Source organism: Tasmannia lanceolata, unplaced genomic scaffold, assembly GCF_043159265.1.
Source record: "Tasmannia lanceolata isolate RefF3 unplaced genomic scaffold, GAP_Taslan_0.1 ptg000008l, whole genome shotgun sequence".
NCBI classification, from domain to species: Eukaryota; Viridiplantae; Streptophyta; class Magnoliopsida; order Canellales; family Winteraceae; genus Tasmannia; species Tasmannia lanceolata.
The window spans coordinates 26,401,561-26,424,744 of record NW_027518685.1 but is presented as its reverse complement, the minus strand read 5'-3'; the positions used below and the strand labels follow the sequence as shown (position 1 = coordinate 26,424,744).

General features: G+C 36.2%; 1 protein-coding gene across 2 annotated transcripts; it reads right to left on the bottom strand.

Annotated features, from left to right (window-relative positions):
- Nucleotides 1–2,732: 2,732 nt before the first annotated feature.
- Nucleotides 2,733–21,768, bottom strand: NOA1 (P-loop containing nucleoside triphosphate hydrolases superfamily protein). Of its 2 annotated transcripts, XM_077388929.1 has the most exons (13): nucleotides 21,263–21,766; nucleotides 20,332–20,517; nucleotides 17,443–17,529; nucleotides 17,263–17,342; nucleotides 15,144–15,225; nucleotides 14,787–14,807; nucleotides 12,338–12,383; nucleotides 8,059–8,177; nucleotides 7,264–7,377; nucleotides 7,050–7,148; nucleotides 6,880–6,969; nucleotides 4,128–4,237; nucleotides 2,733–3,114 (listed from the first exon to the last, which is right to left on the bottom strand). In XM_077388929.1, exons 1-13 carry the CDS (start codon nucleotides 21,722–21,724, stop codon nucleotides 2,871–2,873), a joined length of 1,740 nt encoding a protein of 579 aa, XP_077245044.1. In that variant the 5' UTR covers nucleotides 21,725–21,766; the 3' UTR covers nucleotides 2,733–2,870. The 2 variants fall into 2 exon arrangements, with proteins under 2 accessions (XP_077245044.1, XP_077245045.1); XM_077388930.1 differs by lacking the exon at nucleotides 14,787–14,807 and having other exon boundaries at nucleotides 21,263–21,768.
- Nucleotides 21,769–23,184: the final 1,416 nt, after the last annotated feature.

Genomic DNA, 23,184 nt, shown 5'->3' with positions numbered 1-23,184 from the left:
AACCCTCGTTCGAATGCAAATCCCAGAAATTTTATATGAAGTAGGGTTCAGGGTTTAAGGGCATGAGAATCTCATGATGAGATTAAGAGAGGCATTCTTTATTTGAGTGGGCCATGATTCATCATTGGCGGATCAAAGATCAATACGGTTCATTTGATGGACGGTTAGGATTATAGAACAAGTGGATCCCAAATTTTTTTTCTCAAACAGTTGATCTATAATCTATTATGTGGCGGTCACGTGTATTTATTTATTTATATATTTTTGGGATAATTACATTTACACCCCCTCTAGTTTCTGACACATCCACTTCCACCCCTATAGTTTAAAACGTGACAAATACACCCCTGTAGTTTCAATTTGTTTAAGGTTTGCCCCCTCTGAAGGTACGTCCATAGATTGAAGGGTTAGGATGATCCGATGGAGCTGATTTTTTGAGCACACCCTATCTATGTTAGGACCCATCAAATGAACGCTTTGGATCATCCAAACAATGTAGGCCCACATTATTTGGATGATTTTTTGGTAGTGTTTGGATTCGGGTATGGGCCCACATTATTTGGATGATCCAAAGCGTTCATTTGATGGGTCCTGACATAGATAGGGTGTGCCCAAAAAATCAGCTCCATCGGATCATCCTAACCCTTCAATCTATGGACGAACCTTCAGCTGAGGGGGCAAACCTTAAACAAATTGAAACTACAAGGGTGTATTTGTAACGTTTTAAACTATAGGGGTGGAAGTGGATGTGTAAGAAACTAGAGGGGGTGTAAATATAATTATCCCTATTTTTTTTTGTCACAAGTAGGGGTTGATGGTGTCACACTTGTTTCATGGAGTTTCAAATTTGATGTTTGTTAACCATGAAAACTTATTACATGGAATATCCTCCACTCACTCCACACTCACAAGGCTCTCCTATCCGTTCATCTATCACAACTGTCTCAATGGAAGAAAATGGCCTTGGATAGGATAGAATAGGATAGAATGGGAGAAAATGATCCAGGCAGAAGAACCCAACTAGAACTAAGATTAGAGCCGGATAGATTCTTTTTACCTTCTTCATGAATTTTTTTCTAAAGGATTCATTTAGCCGACCCCAACTAGTTTGGAACAAAGGCTTTGTTGAGTTTAGTTGAGTGGATCTCACATGGCTCAACAATCCAAACCATTCATTGTTTGGGCCCCAACCTAGATAGGCTGTGCCCCAAAAACTCATCAAATCATCTCCATCGGATGATCCTAACCCGGCAATTTGTAGAATGACGCCCATCTAAGTTGGAGCCCAACATATGTATAGTTTGGATCATAAAATCTTATAAGCTGTTTTTTTTTTTTTTTTGGAATACTTTCACATACAGAGGCTGTTTCTTCTCCACGCCCAAGTGCGTCCCTCAAAATCAGATCATGCACTTTTCCCCGGATGGCTGAGAATAGTCTAACCAAAAATCCATTCTTTCACAGGTATTGAAGTATAAATGATTAAATAACACCAACTCTAACAGCTGAAGCTTTTGGACTTACTAGTTTTTTCACATGGTATCAGAGCTATTATCTTCCTCAAAGCAGGCTGGGTTCAAAACCCAACAACTCCTTATATTAAAAATGCGCGACCAATCCGAAAAGAAAGGATAACAGCTTACGCTTTGGTTCTTTCACAACAACAAAGTGAATGGGCTGATTTTAGGTGGCCAACTTAGTGATGACCAAGGTTGGGCAAAATTTTGGCTGAAATTCGAGAAAAAAAATTGAATTACATTTTTAATCCGTAATTTCTGAACATATGTATAATTGTGGGGGGAAAAAAATCATTTTTCCAAAATTTTTGCCGAAATTAGGACAAAATCCAAATTTTCGGGTTTTGATCCCAACCCATATTTCAATATTTTGGCCGAAATTTAAAACATTGGTCACAACCAAGGTTTAAAACTTTGGCCAAAATATGGTACAAAACCCGAAACTAATATTTTATTCAATATTAAATTTCAGCCGAAATTACCAAAATTTCGGTGAAATATTAAATTAATATTAAAAAAACAAAATTTTTGGGTTAAATTTCAGAAATTTCAGCCGAAATAAATGACCATTTCAGTTTTTATTTCGGTGTTGGTCTTCGGTCGAAATTTAAAACCATGGACTCACGACTGAGGTGAAATTGACTCGAATGTGCATGGGAACACAATAATCTCATGTCAACCGACTTCAAAGTTTGCCATTCGTACCAATCAGAAAACAAGTAGAATATTATTTTTCATAAGCGAGAATTTATATGATGGCCGACCGTGTAATTTATAAAGAAAAGGCCCATTTGATTTTTTATCAAAGTGGGAAGTCAAAAAAGGTGGTTTGATCAAATAAAAAATAAAGGAGCAGAGTTCTGACCATGGTTTAAAATTTCGGTTTCGATCCCTTGAAAAACCGAAATTCCGAAATTCCAAAATTTCGGTCAAAATTTGGTAATAATTTAAAAAATATATTATATTAATTTCAAATTTTCGGCCAAAATTTTGTAACAAATTTTTTTTTTTTAATTACATTTTCTTAGTAAAGGCCAAAAAATGAAATTTCGGGAAATTTCAGTTTTTCGGATTTCGGTCGAAATTTAAAACCATGGTTTTGACACCCTGGCCTTGTAAATTACACGGTCGGCCATCATATAAAAACCTTTCATAAGCTCTGTGTTCATTTTGTCATGAATCGTATGATTTCAGAATTGGATCAAAACTGTAGGATCCGGCCTGCAAATAGGTAGGATTTTAAGAAAACTGATAACAGCACCTTTATTCTTATGATACATGGATTTCACAGACATATATATCCAACAATAAACATTGATTCCACATGATAGAGAAACAAAACAAAACTGAAATTCAGATATACCATTTGGGTCTCAACTCTTCTTCCTTCTCTGTCAATTCTCGGAATTCGTACCACTCTCCTCCTCCCTTGCCAACAGGCATAGGCGGCCGAACAAAAATCTCAACAGGCTTTGGGACATGAACAGTCAAATGCAATTCCTCAGAGGTTTTGATTGAATCCGAAATTTCGGGCTGTTTGCTTATGAGATCAACAGCAATCCATCCTAAACCTGATATAGCTATGTCACAAGCGGGGCTGTCCAAGAAAAGAAAACAGAGATTTAAATCCACTGCTTAACAAAATCTTATTATAAGTCAACAATAATATTATTATGAAACAATAGCAAACTAAAAATATTTACAGAGAGGCTGAAATATATTAATTTTGGAAAGTATTTAAATATCAACAGGAATGGTCTGTCATATGAACGAGGTATTATGCAAGAACATGCACTCTCAGGTTCTTTAGGGTAGAATCACAAGGTGTGATGCTGCAAACTCACGTAAGGTTTTGATGATCTTTGATATGCGGGGCAGTAAGCTATAACCATGTTCAACAAAATCGTTCCAAGATTCAAAATAGAAAAGCTAAAGACCATTTTAGGTTTTGATAATGTATTAAATTTAAAATGCTTGAAAAAAAGTGAAATGGAGGTAATAACTTCAATCATATGCTGTAACGATGCCTCTGTTAAAGTATAAAAGATTAAGTAACGCGCTCTCCAACAGCTTAAGCTTTTGCCGTAAGTGGTCGTTTGACATGGTATAAGAGCCAAAGGTCGTGAGTTCAAACCTCCTTGTTAGTAAAAAAATCCACATGCAATGGCCAAACCAAACCCAAAAGAGGGGCCACACGTTAGAGAGAGAGAGAGAGAGAGAGAGAGGGGGGGGGGGGGGAGGTGTTAAAGTATAAAAGATTAAATAATGCCTCCTCCAACAGCTTAAGCTTTTGAAGTAAGTGGTTGCAAAATCAAATAAAATCATAGCATATATTGAAGAAAAAATTAAAATGTAAGAACCTGAAATTAGTTCCAACATTTTAGGTTGATAACGTATTAACTTTATATTAGCTAACAGACAAATTAAAGTAAATGAAGGCAACAACTTTGTAAGTAATTCCAAACTCTGCGCATTTCCCAGAATAGTTGCAAATTTTCAAGTCAAAAGTGAATTATTAAGATATCCGATAACGTAAGTGAAAAAATGATATTGCAAGGCCATAGTACCACAAGAAGACTGTAGACTACACTTAAACATTGCAGTAAGTACCTCTTTTGATCTTCAAATTTTAGCTGCAATTGTCGTACCGTTTTAAGTCCTAACCACTCCTCTGCCCTTTGTTTCCCAGTTGGAGGTGTCAACAAAACTCCAAGTTCTTTCTGCAACCAAATGAAAGTGAGACTCAGATGTAAGTGCATTGTCATGCAAAAGAATAAAACACTTCCATCATTCAAAAAAGAAAACAAAAAGAATAAAATCCTTGAACATACAAATCCTTGGAGTTGAAATACTTTCATAGCTCACATTCTATGGGAACCATATGAAAGTCAAAAAGAAATTCTCATGGCTTCATTACACAATGGCATAAGCCAAACACATCGGAAAGGATGGGAGAAACCGACAAACATAAAACATGCATTGTTACATCATTCATTAAATAATTAAGTTCTTTTCTTTTCTTCCTTTTACCATTAATGTGTTTTTAATAATGCCCAGAGGGAACTTTTAACGATTGTCCTTCATGTCCAATCAAAGGTTTCCAAATTAGCTTCCCTAACATGAGAAATCTTGAAAGCATCAGGGTCAGAAAAGATATTGAAGGTTAAACAAAAATATGGTGATAGTCCTAAGTGTCTGAGGAAAGATGATTTTTCCATCAAACAGCATTTCAATGATTTCCCTCAACCAGTGTATTTCTAGATGAGCAAATATACGTAGATCATGTATGTCTTCCTATATTAACAAAGACCGCTCAACCTGTGAAGCTAATTTGGGATGACCAGTGAGTGATGCTTAAACCACCGAGAATTCGAACGGAGAACCCTCAAAATCTGTCATGAAAGAGGTTGAAGGGAATCGAAAACACTTGAAATTGGATCAGGGGATTGAGTATTATATGTTCTTCCCACTGCTCAAGGCAACGGGAATCGAAGGCTCCCGGGATGGTCGGAAGCGGGAATCGTGAAGTCGCAGGAGAGTCACCGGAGAATCGCCGGGAAGTCGTCGGGGAGTCGCTGGGAAATTGTCGGGGAATTGCTAGGGAATCTCCAGGGAATCACGTTTCACCTAACATTAAACCGCGGTTTCCAAAAGTAGGAATCGGGTTTCCGGGGAATCATAAACCACGATCCCCAAAAGTGGGAATCGGGTTTCCGGCGAATCCGAACCGGGATTCCCGGTTTTTGGGATTCGAGAAGATTTCCGTTTCGGATTCGAGAACCCGGGAATCGAGGTTCCCCACTCCCAGGGAAGAATCCTGCGTCCTTGCTCTATTCTTCATAGTAGATCTTCAGTTGCCAAACTAGAGCTGACTAATCCCATCTTCTAACAACCTCTCCTCCTTCCCCACTTCAAAAAGAAATTGGTCAATAGAGGTCCCCAAGACAGAAGAAGAATTACAACACATCATAACTCTAGTCAACAGGGAAACAATGCAAGAGCACTATATGACGACAAATGGATACAAGTTGGCCTTAAAATAGGAAAAGACGCAAACAAATGCATGATTTCCATTAGATAAGGTCAGAAGTCCACCACTGATGCAAAGGCATGGGAGGCGAGGATTGGGTTTTGTCTGAAAACAGATGTTCATCCAACCCTTCCTATCCCTTAATAAAATCAAATATTTCCAGCAATGTACACCTTAACCTTACAAGAGAACTAAGACTTAGGGAACCTAATTCAGTTTTTTTTACCAGAACATACATAAGGAGTGTAAGTTTCTGTCTTAGCCTAGAGCGACAGAGCGTGACCATGGCAGTCTGCCGGGGAGGAGGGGGGGGCGGGGGTATTGCCTTGAGTTTTTACTCTGTCAAACTCAACGAAATTTCCATTCTAAATGAACCATACCAACTGAATTGTCTGTAACATGCATATGTCTGCACCCTCTATATGATACCATTGAAATCTACAATTAATTAAATCCAATCTAACACATTTAGAATTGTATCCAGAAAGTTGAAAATATAGGAACAACAAAGCCATCAAAGCTGCCTACCTGCAAGCTTCTAGTCAAAACAACCATGAAAACAAGATAAAAAAGGACATCCGCATGTTCTTTCTAATTCCTCTCCAGCAAAAGTACTGTTGGATTTAGCTCTAGTATCCTCCAACACACATGAAAATGCTGCTTGAAGTCTAAAATAGACTTAAACGGAGATAAATGATGCATTTCATCCTCCAATAACACTTTTCAGCTTTGACAAAGAAACAATATTCACTGTGAGACAACCAGTTACTCCAAAAGCTTAAGCTGTTGGAGTTGGCGTCATTTAATCTGTAATACTTTAACACTCCCCCTCACATGTGGCCCCCTCTTGGCCTACACGTGGCACATGTGGCCCCTCTTTTGGGCTTGGCCATTGCATGTGGATTTTTACTAGCAAGGAAGTTTCAACCCAGGACCTTTTGCTCTGATACCAAGTGAGACAACCAGTTACTCCAAAAGCTTAAGCTGTTGGAGATGGCGTTATTTAATCTGTCATGCTTTAACATTCACAAAAACAATACAGAATGAGGCATAAGACTTCAAAGATTGAATCGGTTGCAATGGCACAGCAAGAAATGGTAAATACATATTATAAGATAAAACAGTACAGATTGTTATCAAAAAAAAAAAAAGATAAAACAGTACAGCCAACAAGCAATCAAAAAGGTAAATGTAACTCACTTCTGTTTCTGCTGATAAAACAAAATAAAAAGCGATAAATGGACTTATTGCTTGCATTTGTTAGACTAAAATGTGTGCCACCAACAAAAAAAAAACATAAATATTAAAAACCTATGAACTTGCTGCCATTACATGATAAAAATCCTCTGCGTCAAGAGTGGGAACTGTATAAATCTGCAGTGCCTTGGGTCCATAGAATGCCAAACGTGTTTGTGGAAGAACCTGCAGTCCCATGTATTGTCAGTAGAAACCTTAAGACCAGGTAAATACCAAAATGAAAAATGGAGGAGATAAGTAGAAACCTTAATAACATCGATCCTGACAAGCCCTCCCCAAAATATTGAAAGCCCGTTCAAGCCAATTGACTCTACTTCACTTGGCGTTCTTTTATCTGATGTTGTCTGAACATTCCAAAATAGTAAAATCCAGACGGCGGTGTCATATGATTGAATCTCCATTAAGTTTTTTTTTAAAAAAAAAACTCTATTAAGTTATATAAGTGAAAGATAAGCATACAGGAAACGATTGGGCCCTGAGACGACTTTGAGGAGCAAGGGAAGGGAGATCTTCAGAGTGAACAACTGCGGCTTGTCTGTGGTGGAGATGCACTCCAGGTGTGTCAAATAATTTCTGTATTGCAATCAAGAAGCAACAGTCATACTTCTAATTTTAAAAAGATAAACCAATTTTCATATTTTTAATTACGAAAGCACAGCCAAGTGGTATAAAACAAAGAAATCAAAAGTCTTCCGGGGCAGTTCACAAGTGGCAAGGCTAATGTGGATCTCTTAACATATATGCTGTGCAGATATAATGTGCATGAGGTAAAGAATGGAAAGTGTTGAACTCGAAGGAACATGCAATCCAAAAAACACTATGGATTAACTACTCAATGATTGATAATAAGTGTAATGTTTCTTCAAACGGAAATAACATTTCCACCCCGTCTTCCAGCATTTCCACCCCCTTTTGTTTGTCTTTTCTTGAAAATGAAGTCATTTAAAAAAAAGGACAAATAAAAGGAAGCAGAATGCCATTAAAAAAAAAAAGGAAGCAGAAATTTTGGAAACGGGGAGGGTGTGGAAATATCATTTTCCTTCTTCAAAACACAAGCTATATTTCTCCATTTCAAAAAAAAAAAAAAAAAACGAATTATATATCTAATTTCAGAATTTCCATTCAGAAATAACATTTGCATTACAATGATAGCATTGGCAATCAAAACAAAAATTATTTAAGAAACTAATACATATAAAATTTTTAGAAAAACTCAAGGACCAAAACAAATGGAACGGCTAGGAAGAAACATACCCCCCCTCCTTGAAAAGCATCAATTTGAATAGGACCGAGGGTTGTTCCAGGAACAGCAGATTGCATTGGTTTGTATTTCTGCGCAGCTGCAGCTAATGAATCCTTTTGTGCCATCATCTCTAGTAGTTTCAAAAAAGGAAGAAAAAAAGAAAAGAAATTCAATGATATTAGAAAAATCAGAAAGAGAGCCCATTGGTCCCCAGAAAGGGTAATAATGAAAAGTGCAAAAAAAAAGAAGGTAAACAAGTCAAATAATACAAATAAGCTATCAATACATTGACAAGCTTAAGGTTGGAATGGATCAAAGGCATAAACATCAGACATGTGCAAGCATGTTCCAAATTCAATAACCATCCCGTAAATGTCAGCGTATGTGTTGGTAAATAAAAATTCTTTCCTGATAATAAAAAATTTTGAACTGCAGAATAATTTGGTTCAATATGTAGCTTAATGTTTTATCAGAGAAGGCACAAAATAAGGGTAGTTTAGAACTCATTTTCCTCGTAAAAAAGGAAATTTTTGATTAAATGGAAATGACCAAAAAATGCATTGGATTGCATTTTCAATATATTTATTGAAATTTAGTAGAATGAGCACCAATAGCTCATCTTTCATGTTACTGATAGAAGTTTCTAGGCATTTTTTATATTGAATCCAGAATCCCAGCAACTTAAGTCTTGTATTGACTATAATAGAAACTTTCAGTTGCATGGATTTTGTGAATTAACAATGCAAAAGTGCTCTGTATTCTCATCATCATCAATCTTTCGTAATCTCTTCATTAATATTGCTGGCATGTAATTTCATTATTATAACTAGAAGAATTTAATATACACCAAATCCAATTTTATTCAACCCTATTTGAAGCATGTAGCCTTATGGAACTAATGGTTACATGCTTTGACTCATCTACGGGGACCTAAATTTGTCCCCGTTGCAACTAAGGTATACTAATGCTTTGTGCTTGAAAAGAAAAGCTTTTCATTCTAAAGTTCTACAAATTTCGTTGTTTCGCATTATAGTTTCCACTATTTTTCCTCATGGCCTGCCTGTTGCGCTGGAAAAGTCTGGAGAAGAATTTGTATCCAATGTTTGCCCATACTCTAGCATTTGTAAAGTCCGAAGGAAAAAATAGATTTTTTTAATAGTAAAAATAAAAGAGCAAGGGATGCAACATGAGGACTTCCCAGGAATACCCATCCTAGTACTACTCTTGCCCAAGCCCGCTTAATTTTTATTGAAAATTTTGTCCATCTAAAATAGAACATTTTCAAGTAGAATTTTCCATGTGCAGGATTCTTTTTTCAGTAGCTCGAAAAGTGGGGAAATTTGTATCAGGCTAACTTGCCTCACCTCCTTCAAATCCTCTTATCGTCACCAGCTCAATATCCCAACCCTCACTAGCGAAATCAAATGACACCAGTAATCACTTGAGACCTCACCAACAACTCACTCACTCCCTCGCTTTCTCTCTCTATCTCTCTGCTCCAAGTTTTTAGATTTTGGTTCCAGTACCGTTTCAGCTGCTACAAAAATGAAAACATGGTTTCGGTAGAAAATTTAGATGAAAATCCTTGTTAAATCACATAATCATATGGAAACCTATGCAAATTATAGAAATTTGAGATGAAAATTCACGAAATTCTAGAATAGGCACAAATACACACTACCATTAAAGAAAAGCACAAATACACACTCAGAAACCATCACATAAGGACACACATCTATAATGGTTTAACAACACACCAAGTGACATGCATTGTCGGACATGTGTGATAATTCAAACACACTACATTTCATATATAATTTATATAAATATTAATACATAATGTATACACACAACAATTCTTTAAGCATGTGCGTCGATCCGCTAATGAGGTGGCAGATGGGCTTGCTAGACAAGGGGTGGAGAAGGAAAATCTGGAACCTTTTGATATTTTTACCACCTTGATTTACTCCTTTTTGTTATTATTGTAATTGTTTTGTCTCATTTTTTTTTTTGTATTTGACCATGTCGGTCCTTTTTTTATAAATATAGCAGCAATTCAAAAAAAAAAAAACATTTCAAATGTGTTAAAGTATAAAAGATAAATAATGCCTTTCTCCAAAAGCTTAAGACTTTGGTAAGTTAACATGGTATCAGAGCCAAAGGTCTCGAGTTCAAACCTTCTGGATAGCAAAAATCCACATGCGATGGTCGGCCCAAAGTGGGACCACATGTACCATGTGTTTGCCAAGTGGGCCACACGTGCGGGGGAGTGTTAAAGTATAAAAGATAAATAATGCCTTTCTCCAAAAGCTTAAGCTTTTGGAGAAGTTGGTAAGTAAACAAAATGTAATTTATATAAATATAATTATGAAAGACATACTAGTATAGTATAACATATAATATAAAGCACATTTTTTCTTTTCAAATTTTAAATAATTTATTAAAAATATAGTGAAAAAATACAAAATAAATTTTATGCATAGGGGCATTAGCTAAATCTGCACGATTTATTTAAAAAAAAATTTATTTTAATGATTTTTTTAATTTTGAATAAAAATGCAAAAAATAGTTTTATTTACATAACTTCATTGCTCCATTCTAATTTTTATAATTTTTAAATATTATTCGTTATTTTCTAAAATTTATAATACAAGAAATTAATTATTTTTATATTTTTAAATAAAATAAATAATTTCTAGCATTTTTTTGAGATACATCTTAAATTTCTATCTTTGCATATGTTACCATACATTTCGGCAATTATATAGGATTTTGAAATTTTCATTGGAATTTCAAACTGAAACCGATATAGTTCCAAATTTCAACCGACAAAATGAAATGGGAAGTGATATTTACGCCCCTATTGATCACCAGGGACACCCAACGTCAGTGTGTCAATGGCAAAAAGGGAGATGATGTACTTTATGTCAAAAAAATCCAGTGGCTTTGATTGCAAAGTACACTGGCAAACGGGTGTCCCTGGTGATGAAAGGGGCGTAAATATCATTTCCCAAATGAAATATATACACTAACAGTGTAACATTCCGGTCGACATGACCGAAATGCACCGAAACGGCCACAATTTTGTACTTTGTGGAATCTAGTGCACATTCATTTTGGAACTCAGGGAAACCAAAATATTTCGGCTAAAACGACACATGCAAAAACTTTTCAATTTTTTTTTCTAAGCAGGCTACTCCCACTTCAATTTAATTCTGCTTCCTCTCATCTCATGACAACAGTACAAACTTTGGTCCTCCAACTCATATATCATGTTAAATACATTCTCAATATGGCCTTCCTAGTCTTAGTTTACCCAAATCTCAACCCATTCTTCCTCCTCCTTTATCACGTAAAACTGCTTATACCCTTCTTTGGTGCCTATCATTGAACTATATTCTTTCAATCCTAGAGCAGAGGCTTAGCTATGGTGCCTCACATTTACCCATATCCACAACCTAGCCTCCACCAGCCGAACACTCGAGTAAATTGTTCTTCTCAATCTCTATTCTTAAAATCTTCAACATTTGTTGCTTACGCTCGAGTATATTGTTCTTCTCAATCTTGCTTATCATAAGTGAGACCTACCTCCATTCCCCTAAAAGACGCAATATGGCCGCATATCTAAACAAGCTCCTTGACCTTGTCATGAAAAGTTTTCCATGCAGTTATTAAGGGACTTACGCTCAAGACAACAAGTTCTTAATGCCTAGGGGTACAAGTTTGCACATTCAAGTTCACAAAGAAATTGATCATCCAAAGGGAAGATTTTAGAAAAATTATCACAGTCAAAGTCAAAGTCAAGTCATCTTTTCTGACATGTCAAAGTCAAATCCACAGTACAGTCATTCAAAGAAGTCGAACACATATATGTTTTATCATTTTAGTATCAGACATGTATCAGCAAATGCATTACTTCAACCATTACCCAATAAGGAAATAAAAGATCAAAATGCCACCATTTTCCTAAATTTCCTCTACAAAGAAGCTAATAACATTTTAGCCTAAAACCATTTTTTCGAAATGTATGTCTAGAAACAGAATCTAAGGTGGCAATGGGCCGGGCCCCGGCTGAGTTAACGGACTCAAGTCTGCAAATGCTAAGTACAAGGTAATTTCTGGCTTGATTACCCTGTCAGGTTGGACCATTGACAACCTAACAAAATCCATCTAATACAGTAAACTGTAGAAAATGCTGGTAAGCCAGCCGTGCAAAGAGCTTCCCTAGAAAATCCAATTTCATGCAAAGAATTGATGGATGCAGGTCTTCAATTTATGAGATGTACTTACGCAGCATAGCATTGATAAATGCAGATTTTCCAACATTTGCTGATCCCTGTAGTCATGAAACTCACTAGTCATGTACATCTTTTATAAGTTAAATGTTGAAAAGAAAAACAATAAAAAATGGCAGAATCAAATTGAGCAAGGACAGAAAAGTAAACCATTGAAACAATGAGGCAATCACATACATCTTTAATAAGATACAAGTCCCAAATAATTAAGCAAGGGACATAAAAGTAAACCTTTGAAACAATGAGGCAAGAGTGAAAAAATAGTGATAGAAAACCCAAGAGCATAAAATAATGCATGGGCAAACAGAAGTAAATTCAATAAAAGCAAGGATCGCTGCGGGAAATTAATTATTTATATGTAAATAATTATAGGTGTATACAAGTCATTAGGATTCGTCTTTTATGCCCGTTCAGTTCATGTACCCTATGTAAGGGCTTTCATGCAAATGGATTTGGTTATTATTTATATAAAGGAGAGGAAGAAAGCCAATGACCATTTATCAGAGGAAAGAGAAAAAAAAAGTCCTGCCAACTATTCCTACACCAAATCCTTTATCGTGCGTAGGTATTATTCCTTCATTCTTAGATCCAAATTCATCTAATGCTTGTTCATTACATCGTTTTAAGCGTCCTTCACATCCTCCTGTTCGTTTTGGTTTTCCATCTCACGCTTTGTTGGAAGGTATAGATGATGAGCTTCAAGCTCTTCATGAGAGTGATACCTGGGATCTGGTTCCGTGTCCGTCATATGTTGTTGGAGCAAACAAGTTTATTCTATCAAACTTAAGTCAGATGCTTGGATGAATATAAAGCTCGATTAGTAGCCCAGGGATACAAATAAGAGACGGATTTGACTACAAAGAGATGCTTGCCCCGGTAACAAAAATGACGATTACCCATACTCTTGTTGTCATAGCTTCTACACACAAGTGGATTTCGTTTCAAATGGATGCCAATAACACATTTTTACATGGCGATCTCCTCGAGACAGTGTATATGACTTCTCCAGGTCTTTCTGTTCCCTAGCATCGAAACATAAGAAATCACTTTATGCGCTTGAAAAGGTATTTAAAGCATGGTTTGAAAAGTTTAGAACATCAGCAGTGCGCAATGGTTTTATAGAGAATGCCTCTGGTTATTCACTTTTAGATTACATAGAAAAGCAGGAATCATTATCCTTCTTATCTATGCTGATGATATCATCTCATGAGATGATTTAAAAAGGCATTGAATAGTTGAAATCCTTTCCTCGGTCCACATTCAGGATAAAAGACTTGGGACCATTGAGATACTTCTTCTGATTAGTGGTATCGGTATGGCATTCAAATAGAGGAATGCTAGTCAGTCATACTATTTATATGACATATTTGAACTCACTTGCACATCTTACTGATGTGAAGACAACGGGCATCAGAGCTCAATGTTAAGTATTGATCGTCTGATGGTGCATATCCTGATGATCTGACTTTATATTGGCGACTTTACTTTTGGAGTGTTTAAATTATTTGGACGAGACCCAATGCAGCTTATCTTGTTCAGAAAATAAGCTTTGTAGATGAGGAGTGAGAAAATAAGCTTTGTATATGACTTAAATGTACCAATAAATGGTGTATAGAGGTCTTAGAAGATGATCTCTTCCGATTTACTTATCTACGTAAGTATATTAGTTATTAGGATGTCTTTTGTGCCTTCAGATTATGGCTTTATGCACACTACATATGGGCTTTCAATTAAATTGATTTGATTATTGTTTATATAAAGGAAAGGAGACAAGTCGTGAGGCTGACTTGAAATCTTCTTTCCTAAATTCCATGGATTACAGTTTTCCCTATTAACTCTCTTTTATTCTGTTATGTTCTTTGATCAAGCATAGTTTGACAATAAGAGTCTTAGCTATTAAGAAGTTGAAAGCCATACCACTTTTAGTTTGCTCTTACATATTAGAAGCCTGCAATTTAGGATAAAAACATGGATAGGATCATAGGAGCCTCAGTGTACATATTTAATATTAGTATATTCAAAATGTAGAGAATAGCACAATATAAAGTATGTGAAAATTGTTATCTCAAGCACTTGGATAGTTAGATTAAGCATATTTGATGTTAACTTTATAGTTAGATTAACCATATTCAATGTTAACTTTAGTATTTCTGACCATTTTTAATAAAAAGTATTATCTGTCTCTTACATACTAAATTGATTTTAATATGTAAGAACCATTTTTAAGTATATAGAACCAGATGATATGGGTTTCCCATATGAAGTTGAAAATTTGCCACAAATACGACCAATGCTCGGAATAGCAAAGAGAGTAACCTTTCCTTTGTTCTCAGAAGCCAACTATTGCAATTACAGGAAATTTTAAATTGGCATGAATCTGAATATGATGACAAATCCTACTTTGTACATCAACTCCAAGCTGTGTAATTCAGAAATTCACTAACCAGAATGTATACGTCCCGGCCCTGCAGAAACAACATTTCAGCATCAATACCTGTTTTGAAGAGCCTAATATACAAAACCAAAACTGATACATTATATATAAGCTCAAGTTTAGGACTTTAACCATGATACTCAAGACTTCTGCCATCTACACAAGATGGAAGAAGTAACTGAAACAATAACAATATTTGGAACAGATGTTTACTGGAAATGAATGACTAATAACCAGATAATATGTAAAAGACCAAAAGTTCACAGAATGTTAATCTAGCATTCGCTTATTGAAAGAAAAACACCACAATCTAACTTTGCCCCAAAAGCATATAAGCTATTCCTTATATACAAAGAGAAATAAGAACCTTTTTCTCCTTTTGAATCGCAGATGCAACTCCGGCAATTCCAACCAAAGACTTGGAACTTGACAGGTGGACACTGAGAACACTGTAGAAAACAATTTATTGTCTCAAGATACAATGCCTTCAGTATTTGTGGAAATAATATTTGAACTTTATGAAACAAGCCAATAGAAACACAAATAAAGCACTAACTTGCGGAGAAGATTACTTGGAATTTATGAAATACAAAACTAATGTTATATACCAATTCATGCTAAAGCTAGCATTGCCAACCAGAGAGTCCATAAAGGCATAAAGTTTATCATGAGCATGCTCAGACCTGACTTTCCCAGCATAAATACTACCCTAGATTGGTGATCCAATTTTCCACCATTATATATAGTGAAGAAAGGGACTTTCTGAGAATAAGAACAGCTTGTCGCATTCATGATCAGTTTGTGAATTCAGTAGCTGTGTAATACACACCTTACTTCCATCTGAACTGTCTTAATGCTACCCTTCATTCAAGTAGTTTTTTTCGCCAAATTGCACGAGGCTTATGCTTTTTTCAGTCCAATCATAGATTTTATGCCCGTCATACCTGTGCTCTTTCTTCTCTTGGCCCTGGCTTGGCAGGCTGCTGTAAGTTTTTTATGAGATCTTTAATACTGTCCTAGAAACATTCATATTCATGATTTATACAATAAAATAAATTCTATTCTAACATAACAATTGATAAGATCAGATAAGTCTTACCCTAAATTCAAAAGTTGGAATTTTGTTTGCTTTTTCATAGAAAAATAATTTTAATTTTTCTTAGGGGGATGGAGTCCATTTTGTTTGCCTTTCTCTGAAATTGTGATCGATATCCATCAATAAGGAAATTCTAAAGCTGGTGATCTTTTTTTTTTTTTTTTTGAATGGTAAAAGGCTGGTGATCTATTAAGTCTAGAAAATTTGTTGTTTCATATGTAGTTTCTTTGCAATTGATGCATGTTTTGAAGTTTTCATATTGTTAAAGTATAAAAGATAAATAACACCTTTCTCCAACAACTTAAGCTTTTGGAGAAGTTGGTAAGTTAACATGGTATCAAAGCCAAAGGTCTCGAGTTCAAGCCTCCCAGATAGCAAAAATTCACACGCGATGGTCGGCCCAAAGTAGGACCACATGTGCCGCGTATTTACCAAGTGGGCCACACGTGCGGGGGAGTGTTAAAAAAGTATAAAAGATAAATAACACCTTTCTCCAACAACTTAAGCTTTTGGAGAAGTTGGTAAGTTAACACACACACACACACACACACACACACACACACACACACACACACACACACATATATATATATATATATATATATTATTTTTACACTCCGGACCTCGTAAAGTCCTATTGCAACTTTGGAGATCTTCAAGGCTCTCGGAATCCCAGTAAATTCTATCAGATTTAAACTAACAAGGTGCCTCCATGCAAAACAACCCAATTCACTACAAGCTAATATGCTCTTATCCTCATGTGAAACGCGGTATGTACTGAACTATCAAACATGTGCAACATCACATGCCACTATGTGTTCGATGTTGTTAAACCATTATGAGTGGGTTTTTTTTTTCTTATGTGATATTTTTAAATGTGTATTTGTGTTTATTCTAGCACCTTCTGAAGTTTCATCGTAAATGTTCAGCATTTGCATATGTTTTCATATGTTTCTGTAATTTTACAAGATTTCTGCCGAAATTTTTATCCAAAATCGATATGTTTCCATTTCTATCATGACTGAAACCAAAAACTGGAACCTTTATAATAGATGCCTAAATCTGCCTCAGAACATGCTGCAGTTTCCATAAGTAGTTAATGAATGTTTGATGAAAATATCAAGTGGACTCCAAACCCAATGACTTATCAAGTGGACTCCACAACCCAATGACTAGCATAATTTAGATTGGTCACTACAAGAGATTGAAGCTACAAATATGGCTGTAACCATAAAAACTATCGTACAAAGTTAGATATTAATGAAAGATAAAAGCTGAATAACTATAATTTGGCAATAAAAAAAGATGATTTGGTAATAAAAACAAACAAAAAATAAAAGGAGTACTACAAGATAAAAAAAAGGAACATACATGAACTAGAAAAACTTACTTAAGCTTCTTCTTTGTAGTAGATTCCACCACCCAATCACCAACACAATTTAGATCAGTCCCCTTAGGGAGAAGATCAACCTTAATGGAAGGGAAATAAACCTTTTAAGTGCCCAAGACAAGGGCATGGGGAAGGAAAAAATCAAGTTAAGAACAGCAAGTCCCAGAGAAAGTACAGTACCTTAGTTACAACCAAAATAATTGGATTTGCACCAGCAAGATCGCGTATGCGTGCCAAAAAACTGCCATTGAAGTCAACAATGTCTACCTGCATACAATGGAGAGATAAATCAAAACTCATTAATGTCGTGCAAATTATTATTATTTTTTTTTGGTTTTGCATCTCTTCTTGACATTTTACTGTACATCGTGTTTGATCTTTATTTGAGATATTAGAGATCTCTTGGTTTTCTTCAAAAACAACCAACATGTCTATGGAAAACTCCAAAAAGATTGCCCACCAAAGCATTGCCTTATTTCTTTTAGTATATTGGTGACTAATAACTGTAGATAAAGGGAACTGCCAGAACATACATTGCCCGATCCAAATAAAGAGAGCCCAAGAGTATTGATAGAAACAAATGCTAACCTATAGAATTTTTTTTTTAAAATGAATGGAGAAACAACTTGCTAAAAGAGGAGCAAAAGACCAATGATCGAGGTAGTCAGAAGCAAAAGAACCTACTCATGTATCCTTATCCGATACTTGCATACACCGAGCTTTTGAAGGATTCGACATACATGTAGGCCTCCCAATTAATATGAAGAAATGGTAATACCTGATGTGGACACAGGACGGCCATGGAGATTGGGCTTATTTTTTAACCTAGGATAGCAGTAGTTTTCTTCTCATATATAATAAAAAGTATGTATGTTGTACTGTTGGAGTGAGATTATGAAGGATTAGCAAGGGAAATAATAAGGGAGAGCAATAAGGAGAGTGTGGGGTGACATGGAACAAGCAAGCAAGGAAGGAGCGATTGGTAGTCCAAGGCAGTAACAAGTAGTTATAAGGGCTGTCACCTCATCACCTTACTACCATGTCTGCTTGAAATAGAGAGCTGGTGCTATCTTGAGTGCCACAACACCACTCCAAGTGGGAGACAGCTGGCATTACAGCTGGAATCTGTTTAGTATCTCTAGAGTCTTCTATGGGACCTTTAAATAGGGTAGAGGGCTTCTCATTTGGCAGTTTTGGAGAAGATGTAAAGCCTAACCTGTTCGTGGCAGCTCCTTGGGCATGGGAGTGATTTTCTTCTTTACTTCCATGGATGTAAGAAGAAGCATCTTCACATGTGAGAACTTTTTCTTCCAATCTTTTTTGTTTCTCTGATGGTACAGTGTTGAAATCTCAATGGACTTCAATTCCAAATTGTGTTCCCTGTTCTTGTATCAAGTCTCTGTTTCATAGAGTTCCCGCTAGTGTTTCCTGTTTCTTCAACAAACAACCTTCTCCTCTACATGAGTTTTAACATATAGTCATCTAGTCCAAGGAAAGTTACTTTAAATTTGTGGATCTATTTCAGAACAAGAATCTAATTGAAGGTCTCTGTTCGTGTTACTTGTTTTCTTACTATTGATCTTAGTTTAGCTTTGGAATCTGTTCTGAGGCTGATCCTGCCAGAAATTGCAATCCTCTGACAACAAATTCATGAAATTGAACTTGTTTTCATTTTATGCATATCGATTTGAGAAGATCTGCATCGTTTTTGTCAGCTCAACTTTCTCACAGAGATCAACTCTCTGATGTCTCGATAGATCCAACATCTATAATTTTTTTCAGAATTCTTGTCTTCTCATGACCCTACGGGTCCAATAGAGTTCGGTTAATCATTTGCCAAAAGTTTCAGCTGCTATCTTTAAGAACTTTATTACAACTCTACTCACTAAAGGCAACTGAGATATTAGTCCTCATAGCACTGCAAGATTTTTTTTTCCTGGATCTGATCTATATGCAAAATTTTGGATCCAACCTCCGCCGAGATTCAATCTTCTTCATCCTTGAGCTTTTGTTGGGTCAGCGCCACATCAATAACACAAGTCTAGGATTACCTCAACATAATTGGAAAATTCTATGGCATTTGGAAGTAACCTTTGCTAGGAAGGGACTAGAAAACAACCTAAGAAAAGGTGCATTCCACGAGGAAGAGCGTGAATCTCTGACAGAGAGCCTAGAAGGTACTTCTAAACCAAGCAATTTTAGGACAACATAAACCAAAAAGAAACTTGTCTTTAACTCTCTGCCAGATTCTTCTAGCATTTCTTTCCTTGGAGAGCGGACTTTTCAATTCTACAATTTCCTCTCCTTCCCATCAAAAGGCCTATTGAAGGAAAAGATGATTTTATTTCAAGGATGGTCCAAAGAATATGTTGCCAGCATTCTCAGTTTATTTTCAGCTCGTAACAACTAATCCTGACCCCATATGGCCATACCGATGCTCAAATATCTAAAAGCACCACATCAATAACACAAGTCTAGGATTACCTCAACATAATTGGAAAATTCTACGGCATTTGGAAATAACCTTTTCAAGGAAGGGCCTAGAAAACAACCTAAGAAAAGGTGCATTCCACGAGGAAGAGCGTGAATCTCTGACGGAGAGCCTAGAAGGTACTTCTAAACCAACCAATTCTAGGACAACATAAACCAAAAAGAAAATTTTGGTCTTTAACTCTCTGCCAGATTCTTCTAGTATTTCTTTGCTTGGAGAGCGGATTTTTCAATTCCACAATTTCCTCTCCTTCCCATCAAAAGGCCTATTGAAGGAAAAAGATGATTTTATTTCAAGGATGGTCCAAAGAATATGTTGCCAGCATTCTCAGTTTATTTTCATCTCGTAACAGCTAATCCTGACCCCATATGGCCATACCAATGTCAAATATCTAAAACTAAAGATTAGTAAATTCAAGGAAGAGATCAAAGTGTTTATTTTTTTACTACAATTGCCCAAGGTTTTGCAGAAGGTCACCAAACCCTGCAAAAGTGACATTGCATTCACTACTGAAATCTTCTGAAAAAAAATATATATATATATATAAAGATGGATTGGATTAGTTGAATGGCCCATACCAGTTTAACTATCAATACTTTCTCATGGCGAAGGTGTGACAACTTCTCACGAAGTTCCTCTGCAGAAATAAATTGTTTACCACCAGGATAACCACCATTCCCACCAACAGCAGTTATCATGTGCCCATGAGACAAAAGTTTACACCTCCCGCAGAGAATGGTTCTCAGTTGATGATGTCTCTTCTTCTGCACCCAATACAAACACAAAATACACATCAATAGAATCATAGTGATTCAGCAACCATTAGTATTGATCACCATATTTGGCTTTCAGTTTTCCTTTTCGGATCTGTTCAGGCAATGCAAAAGACAGAAAAGTAGCACGCCAACCGATCAAGCAATAGAAAACAAAACCCAATTCCTAAATCTCAATTTGCAATCGAATAAAGCAACCATATGTATTGATCAACGTAATTTGTCGAATCAGCTGGTTCTCATCCTTGGTTGCTTTTTTTCCTTTTTGGGCAAGTTTAGGCAATGCGAAAGATCGAAAAGAAGTATACCAACCAATCAAGCAATATAAAACTAAACCTGTTTCCTAAATCTCAACTCTCAATCGAATAAAGCAACCATTTGTATTGGTCAACGTAATTTGATCGAATCACCTAGTGCTCATCCTTGGTTGTTGTTTTTGTCTATTTGTACGTGTTTAGCCAATGTAAAAGATAAAAAAGAAGTACACCAACCAATCAAGCAATAGAAAACAAAACCCAATTCCTAAATCTCAATTCACAATAGAATAAAGCAACCCTTTGTATTGATCAACGTATTTCGATCGAATCAGCTGGTTCTCATCCATGGTTGGAAAATCAAGGAATGTAAAACAAAACTCAATTCCTAAAGAAAGAAAATAAGCATACCAACCAATCAAACAATACAAAACAAAACCCAATCCCTAAATCTCAATTCCCAATCAAATATAGAAGTATACCAATTCATAAGTCTCTGAATCAACATAACCAGGCGCGTCAACTTCCACAGTCTGTAAAGGGGCACCGCAGCCATAGCAACAAGCAATGGCTGAAGAGAGCTTAGCCACAGCATCAGACTTCTTTTTTCTCTTCTTCTTCTTCACACCCAATTCAATAGAAGCTAAATTTACAGACTGTTGATGCTCGAGGAAGAGCTCGCCTCGAGTTTTTGCTGCCGCTCCAATTCCATCAGATGGGTTTGTAGGGATAGAGAGAGGGGTTTCGGAGATGGGTTGTTGTTTTGAATGTGGATCTGTTCTGCAGATAATGCGGGTGAATTTTTGAGAAGGGTTTTTGAAGGAGAGATTAGGGTTTTTGAGTTTGTAGGGGAGGGATAAGGGAGAGGAGCTGAATGAGAGTGAGATGAGTGATTTGGGCGCCATTTTGCTTTTGGGAGAGTTGGGACAGAGTTTTGGTATCATTTTTGAGGTTTTGGTATGGAAAATAATATTCTCCCCACCCCCTAAACGGATAAAATCAACACCCTTGTAACGGTTTATGTGAGAGTGGTTCACTTTGTTGAGCCTTTAACGTTTTTCTTTGCCTTTAAAACTTAACGAGTAACGTTAAGTAAGGGGGGAAGTATAATTTACTTTTGGTATTTCTATAGCTTCGAAGAATGACAAGAATCATATTGGCACTAGCCCCAATGTTTAATAATTGCACTAGCTCATCTTGTCTTTTCTGTTTAAAACAGCTGTCAAAGGTTATTGCAGTTCTAAAAAAACTCTGAGAAGCTCATTAAAGCAGAAAAGGCAGCTTATACGTTGTGCAATTATTAAAACATTGTAGTGCGAACATCACTGGCCGATAGATTAGGTGGGTGTGAAAACTGAGAACATAGCCTTGATGAGAAATCTTATGTGACCAACGGTGTGGATTAACGAGGACCCACCAGCTAGCCAACAGTAACCATTGATTAACTGTTTGATTAACGGTTGATAAAGATTTAGAGAACTTATACGTGGATGCACTGCAATATTATTAGCCGGCATTATCTCCCTAAAATCAAAATCGGACGCCTTGGATTTAAAGTAGATAATATAAGAATCCTTTTATTAAAAATCACTATAATAGACCTAAAATCTAAGTTCCACCTCTAAAAATTCCAAGGTACCCCATCTTATCATTTCCTAAGAGCATGGCACATTCATTAGAAACCAAACTTTTACAGTCCATAAGCTTGCAAATTGTTGTGTTTATGAAATTAATTCAGGCCCTGTTTGTTTTCGATTTTGATAACCGATTGGAGTCCAAAATTGATTATTGGACTCAATCTATCCGTTTCAGATTGTGACAACCGATGGTGAGGTTCCCAACTGATTATCGGCCCAAAACAATGTATTGGAATCAATCTATATCCGCAGATTGTGACAACCGATTGTGAGCCCCCAACTGATTATCGGCTCAAAATTATGTTTAATTTTGAGCCAATAATCCGTGGGGAGGCTCGCAATTGGCTGTCACAGTCTGGAACAAACAGGGCCCGGCGTGATTATTTGCCGAAAATTATGTTTAATTTTGGGCCAATAACCAGTTGAGGCCCTCACCATCGGTTGTCACAATCTGAAAGAACATGGCTTAAATGTTTTTGGACACGATCAGTTCTCGATTTTGATTAACGATTGGAGTCCAAAATTGATTACTGACTCAAAACTATCCGTTTTAAATTTTGGGCAGGGCCCTCACCATCGGTTATCACAGTCTGAAACGAACATAGCCTAAATGTTTTTGGACACGATCAGTCCTCAATATCCTTTTGATTATGTAGGACTATATAACTAGTCTCTTAAATTATATTTCATATTCTAGCATGGTATATCAGCCACCAACCAGTACTTCACTGGGTGTATTTTACTATCGGACCCAATGTGAATGGCCC

Coding starts and splice junctions, on each gene's coding strand:
- NOA1 (XM_077388929.1), bottom strand. CDS start 21,724: ATGATACCAAAACTCTGTCCCAACTCTCCCAAAAGCAAAATGGCGCCC. Junction 7,378..8,058: donor ATGCTTTTCAAGGAGGGGGG/GTATGTTTCTTC, acceptor ATTGCAATACAG/AAATTATTTGACACACCTGG. Junction 7,149..7,263: donor TCAGGGCCCAATCGTTTCCT/GTATGCTTATCT, acceptor TGGAATGTTCAG/ACAACATCAGATAAAAGAAC.